The following is a 6626-nucleotide window of genomic DNA, read 5'->3' as shown; positions in this document are numbered from 1 at the left end:
AGAGGGTGAAACAATAGTGTGTTCTACTCCAGTGGCTTTGGATCTTTTTTTCTGATTATCACTTGAGAACTTCATCATGGAGTTCAGTGGATGATGAGAAGTATCCTTCTTGACGCAAATGCAATAAATTCTGAAACATCTAATCTCCTCCATAGGATCAGGGCAGATGCCACAGAACCTCAGGACTTTGGGGCAGTGTCTCACTGATGAAGCCCACCAAGAGGGTGAAAAAGTTTTGAGCTAATCATCAGACATGTTGTCTGTTTTAAACAGGTTTTCTAAAGAGAGAGGCTTCAGTGAGCTGTGTTTGGCTTTTCAGTCCATCAGTCCACTTGAACCAAATTTGGCAGGGCCCTGAGGTACTCAAAAATGGGAAGTTTTGATTTCCACAAAAATCAGTCTGTTTTTGAAAAGGACTAGTTCCATATTGAGAGAGGAGCTATGTTAGAGTCAGCAGGCAAGTTCCAGGTTTATCTGCACATGCATAAATGGCTGAGCAAGTTACATATGGCAGAATTTCTTAGCCACTCCTGTTCCTTGCCTTGGCTTTATGCACAGGAGCTGTTTGTGTTTGGGAAGGGGAGGATGCAAGGAAGTAGGTCACATTCAAAGAAATAGACTTTTTTTTTTCCTCCCTCTGCTCTTTGGGAAACTTCTTGTGGGAAGTGTATCCTTTGTTTTGCAGAAAATGTCTGAGGCAGGCAGCTTGATGATGCCTAGTTATCTGAAAATGAATGTCTTTACTTATTTCTTTTCTCCCACTAAAGGGCTCCTCTCACTCTCTCAACTTGTTCTACAGCTGTATAAGAGTTTTACTCTCAGGTTTTAATTTTATTCTGTCCCTTTAAGTTGTTGCAGGCTTAGAGAGTTGATATGGAATATGTAAGTTTGGAGACCTGTACTTTTTTTCCAGTCACAAACGGAAGAGCAAGCCAGAGAAAAATTCAGCTTTCTTCAGTGCTCTTCAAATTCACATAGTAGTCTTCATAGATAGATTTCAGTCTTCATGAAATCAGTTCCCCTTGTCTAAAGTAGCTGTATACTTTTTGCTAGCTGTTTGAAATACCTACTGAATTATATTTTATCCTTCTAATGTATTAGGCAAATTGGATAGGCAGATAGGAAAACTGTATAACGTGGAGAGTTTATAGAACTTTGTTTCAATAAACAAACAAACCAGACAACCTAAACCCCCTCACTATCTTCAAAGAACTTCTCTGTACCTGCTCAGCACATGCTTAGCTGTGTATGTTTGTTCGGGAGAATATCACAGCTCGTATTTATAATACACTTTGTAATATACATCTCGTGGGAAGGTGTGGAAGGGGAAGTTGAAATGGCTCTTTGCTGATGATAAAATCAAAACAAAAACAACTGCCGAATCCCTGGCCAGCCAGCTTGCTAGGACATTTTTATAATTCTTTTACTCTCTTGTTGGAGGTCTCCAATTAGCCTCAAACTGGAACTCGCAGCTTGTGTGTGAAACAGGCAGCTGCTGGCACGCAATCCTCCCTGAAGTTGTTTCCTTTCCTTTTTCCTGAGATTTAGCGAAGGGGGGGAAGGGGTTGGAGTCACATGGATACAAAGCTTTTGATTAATGTCCAAGTCTGTGCTGCTGCGGAGGCTTTCCAACCTCTCAGCTAGCAGGGCGAGCTGGGAACCAGTGACCGCTCGTTTCCTCCAGGCTGTGTCCCCTTCCTGACGGGAAAGCAGCGCGCTCCGGGGCGGCTCGTCGCCTCCGGACCTCGGGCCGCCGCGGGAGCGGGGTGAGCGGGGCTGCGGCTGCAGTGCTGCCGGGGACGGGCCGGAGCCCGGCCCCGCTGGGTAACTTGGCGGGGTCTTTTGTTGTCCTTGTCCGCAGCGCAGCGCCGGGGCGCTCGGGGGAAGGCGCCGCGCTGGGAGCACCGAACTCCTCGCCGCACCATGACAGAAGAAAGCAAGGGGGAAGGCAAGGGGGAAAGCGGGAAGGACTTGGAGAAGCAGCTTCGCTTACGCGTGTGCGTCCTCAACGAGCTGCTCAAGACGGAGCGGGACTACGTGGGCACGCTGGAGTTCCTGGTGTCGGTGAGCGGCGGGCGGGGGGCCCGCGGCCGCCCCTGCAGCTGCGCGGGGCAGGGAGCGCGGCGGCCGCGGGGCTCCCGGCCGGGACGGGGTTTGACCCCGAGGCTTGCTGAAAAGGGAGGGTAACTGGTTTTGAAAGAGCCGAAGAGGGGTCGTGCGCTGTCCCCTCCCCGCCATTCCCCGGCCGCACTTTGGCGCTGATGATCTCGCGTCTCCGCGCGGGGAGGCGGATGGGGGTGATGTGCTTGGGCTCCCCCAAACCTAAAGGGAGCGGGGGCTCGCGTTCGTTTTGGGGCGCCGCAGCTCCACCACTTGCCACCGTCTTGGAAAGCCAGCGGTGCAGGGGGGAGGGAGCAGGACAGAGGGGGTGCTGGTGTGCAGCAGCTGCTTGGCATTAAAGCCACATGTGGCGTTCACTCCTGCCTTGTGATATAGGGTCAGCTGGGGAGCCAGCGCGTTCTGCTGAGCTTCCTTCTACATTTGTTGATAGGATTATTGGTGCCAGGTAATACCCTAGTCAGAAAGGCAGGAGTTCTCACTCTCTCAGAAAGCCAAAGTGATAAATTATTGCAGAACAGATGCGGGCACTGTTTCATTTGTGCCTCATCTTGATAGCATCACTTCAGGGCTCTGATGTGATAAATATGTCCAGATCAGCTGCTTCAGATTGCAAAAGTTTTCACAGTAGCCCCATCATACATTTCTCTTCTCCTGTTCCATTGAAGAGGGGAAATCCTTCCAACTGCAAACTTCCTGCTTTGCTGCCTAGAGAATTGTGGACTTTCTGCTTATTACCATGAAAGAGGAAATTCTAAAGTTGGCTGTGACAGGGAGAATAAAAGAACAGACATTGGAGTGAAACAAGATCTACAGAGTAGCTTATTTTCTCCATATGTTTATCCTCAGCAGAACCATGAAAAATGGTAAATGGTCCAATGTGTTGGGGTTGGTTTTTTTGTTGTTGGGGTTTTTTTAAAGTTTAGGATGTATATTTGAAAAAGAGGCTGTGCGATTATTTTACTTTCTTCCATTTAATGATCAGGTTTTACCTATTTTAAAAAATACCCCTATCCTAAGGCAATGTTCTTCCATATTTGACCTTAAGCAACAGATTTGGTGTATACCAGAGTCTTGGATTTCAGCAAATATGAAGGATTTGTAATATCTTTCATTTTGAATTCTAAGGTTTTAGACATAAGATATTTGAGTTCAAGCAGTAAGTGCTCAAATTCTCCCAAGGATCAGAATCTGTATGTTTTCAAGTTCTATCCAGACGTTGAATTCAGTAGTCTTTTTGCAGTTTGGATCAAGATGATCTAAATAAATCATGTGGAGAAAAGGGAGAATGGTTGGCGTCAAATACTAGGTTCTACATCAGCTTTTCAGATTCATTAATGATTGTGGACAGGGTTCAAGAGACAGTTCAGAGATGAAAATCCTTCACAGAGAAATGTCACATGTTCTAATTATACCCCAGTTTTGTTTGAGGAAACAACTTCTGAGCTTTCCTTTGGTCTACCTGCTAGGACTGCTGCTGAGACCAACTGTGGTGGTGGACTTATGAGGGCCCCTGGGCTAGGGCCAGCATGGAGACCATCACACTGATTTTACACAAGCCATCAAAACCCTCATTGCCTGAGGGGTTTGTGTTCCAGTCAAAGCCAACAGTCAGGCTTCCAGGTCATCTCAGCATCGTCAGTGGAGCTCATTGTGGTAGAAACCCCGTTTCCTTTATGACTGAGAAGCCAAAGCCAGTTATAGTCTCCCTAAGAGTTTGCTGCAGTTTTCACTGTAGTTAATAGAAAATAGGATATTCACCTAGATAAATGAAAAACCCCGTGTACACGGCTAGAGAATGAAGAGGTTATAAGGAGGAAGTGACTTGCTGGTGTCTGTCAACACAGGAAATGCTTTGCTGGTTTCCCTACACTGGAAACATACCTATTATATGTTAGATTTATTTAAGTTCTTTTGTTTATGTTGGAGTTTAGGAGTATTGCTCAGAACAGATTTCTGGTTGGTTATTTAAAGTCTTTTTTTCCCTCTTGCTCCTCTATGATTGCTTATCTTCCACTTATCATCAGTGTGGTGAGAAGTAGCTCGGTTGTATGTTCTGTCAAAAGTCTGTAACACTGTAAGGTGCAAAGCAGAAGATTTGATGTATTAGTTACTTAATTAAATAGAAGTAGCTGAGTAGTCGTTCCCATGTGAATTCATTCACCTCTTCTTTTTTGGCTTTATGCTGTGTAAATACAGTATGTTGTTTTGCATCTGCACTCATCACAAAACAAATCTGAGTGGAAAGGTCTGGTTGCATTAATATTATTCTTTCGTATCTCCTGAATCTTCCAGTAATAAACTGTAATTGTGTAGCCTGTTGAGATTTCAGTGATACAGAGCAATAACAGTTTTGGGCCAATTGCAGTGAGGTATGTAAACATATGTGAGGTGGATAAACTTAAGTTGCCAGTGGTGGCAGCAATTTTGGAGGGAGGAGGCATGCACAGGAAATTATGAATAAATGCTTATACGTTTCCCTCAGATGTTTCATTGTAACATTTAGAGTGTCATTGCAGTACCAGAGTTTTTGCTCCTTCTAGCATTTCTTAAAAGTAACAAGTGATGGAAGAATTTAGTTAAGACAGTAAAACGCCTTTAAAAACTATATCTGTAGATGGAGGTTTTTAATTTTTTAAAATAAGCTACAATATTAAGTTTCTGTTATGAACAATTGATACTTTACTGGCTAAATTAGCAATTGGACTCCTTCTGCTTCTGGATGTTCTTGCTGGTGATCGTACCATTTTCCTGTGGCAAAATCTTTGTTTGCCAATGAAAAAGAAGCTTTACTTGCAAGAGTAGAGGAAAATCTTTTTTTCTGAGCAAAATGCACTCTCTGCAGGGGACAGAAAGCAACAGTTGGTGAATATTTGTGCTGTCTAAAATACTTCTGTGTTATCCAACTGTGTGACTGAATAATTAATAATTACCTTGAGCACTTACAGTAAAGATGCTTTAAAAAAAAAGTGAAATTATCAATATGTACTTTATCTCTTTCATTCTTTACAGCAAATGGCAAAATATCTATATTTACTGTGATCTGTGTAAACGTAGGGAAAATTTCCTATATTGCTCTATAAGCACAATTAGCCTGGAGAAAAGGAGACTGAGGGAAAACTTTATCACTCTTTACAAGTACCTGAAGGGAAGCTGTAGTGAGGTAAGAATCAGTCTTTTTTTTCCCCAGCTAACAAGTTCCAGAAAAAGAGGAAATGGCCCCAGGCTGCGCTAGGGGAGGTGTAGATTGGATATTAGGAAAAATTGATTCACTGAATGGGTGTTCAGGCATTGGACTAGGCTGCCCAGGGAAGTGGTGGAATCTCCATCCTTGGAGGTGTTCAAAAAACATGAAGATGTGGCACCTGGGGACATGGTTTAGTGGTGAACATGGCAATGCTGGGTTGCTGATTGAACCTGATGATCTTGAAGGTCTTTTCCAACATTAATGATTCTATTCTATAACTAGCGAACTAGAGTAAAGCTGCATAAACTTTACTAAGATTCTCATTGGTCTGTGATTTTGTGCTGAGGAATATATGATTTTTAATGAGAGTTTTAAAAAAAGAGGTTTTTTTTTTTTATTTGCTGAATGTTTTCATGCAAGGTTTCATTTACTGTGTAATCAGGGTACTCACTTGAATCCTCAACACAGCAGCAGTAAAGAGACCAGTAAAACTGTGGGTAGAAGTTGATGAGATATTAAAAAGTATTTAATAGTAAAGAGTTGCTAAAAAGTGGCTAGTTTAATTTGCCACCTTATTATCTGATATAAAGCTTAGTTCTTATGTTTGTGACTTTCACTAATTGACAGACCAGTAAAGGCAAACCAGGCCATAAAGAATTTTAGGATGTGTGTACATATATGTATGTATATATACAAATATAAAATGTACATATATATTTTTTGGAAAGAAACTTTATTTTGGAATAGAAATTGGAAATGTAATTGATCTGCTCCACTTGGTACTTCAGGGGATATCCATGGAAGTAGAGTTTAATTTTCTATGGCAGACATTGTTTCTCTGGCACAGTTTCGTGTTCTGACAAATTTGACATTGATGGGAATAGAAGCAGATGTTGGCACTCCTGTAAGCCTTCCCCACGGCCTCAGCTGGGGTGGCTGGTTAGATCTTGAAGCAGCTGGGGGAAAAAAACAAAGCTAGTTTATTATGTAGACTATAGTATGGTTTACAGAGTCTCAGTGAATATATATGTTTCTGCCAGTTAACTCTCAAGGATCAGTTTGATTTTGTTACATCCTGCCGTACTATCTTCTGCTTGCACTAAAGTGAACAAATGGTTAGTTTTCTTTAAATGAGCCCTGTTAAGGGAAGCTGAATCCTTGCTTTTCAATTGGTATAAAGAGATATTGTTTATGAGGTTTATTGTGCAGCCTTTTCTGTGTCTGTATGACTCCTTGGGATCTCTATTTCCCTGCTGAACATTCCATGTCTCTTGGCTCAATACATATTTCTCTGATTGTTGAGCAGACTCATTATTTGGAG

General features: G+C 42.6%; 1 protein-coding gene across 2 annotated transcripts in view; it reads left to right on the top strand.

Moving 5' to 3' along the window:
* Positions 1–1551: 1551 nt before the first annotated feature.
* Positions 1552–6626, top strand: part of PREX2 (phosphatidylinositol-3,4,5-trisphosphate dependent Rac exchange factor 2) — a 172964-nt gene continuing 167889 nt past the window's right edge. Inside the window, exons 1-2 of one of the 2 annotated variants that reach the window (XM_063392853.1) lie at positions 1552–1766; positions 1862–2064. In XM_063392853.1, the coding sequence (XP_063248923.1) occupies positions 1924–2064 (141 nt within the window). In that variant the 5' untranslated portion in view covers positions 1552–1766; positions 1862–1923. The other variant, XM_063392862.1, reaches the window with a different exon arrangement.

The sequence above is a fragment of the Prinia subflava genome, chromosome 1, assembly GCF_021018805.1.
Source record: "Prinia subflava isolate CZ2003 ecotype Zambia chromosome 1, Cam_Psub_1.2, whole genome shotgun sequence".
NCBI classification, from domain to species: domain Eukaryota; kingdom Metazoa; phylum Chordata; class Aves; order Passeriformes; family Cisticolidae; genus Prinia; species Prinia subflava.
This window is presented reverse-complemented; position numbering and strand designations above follow the sequence as displayed.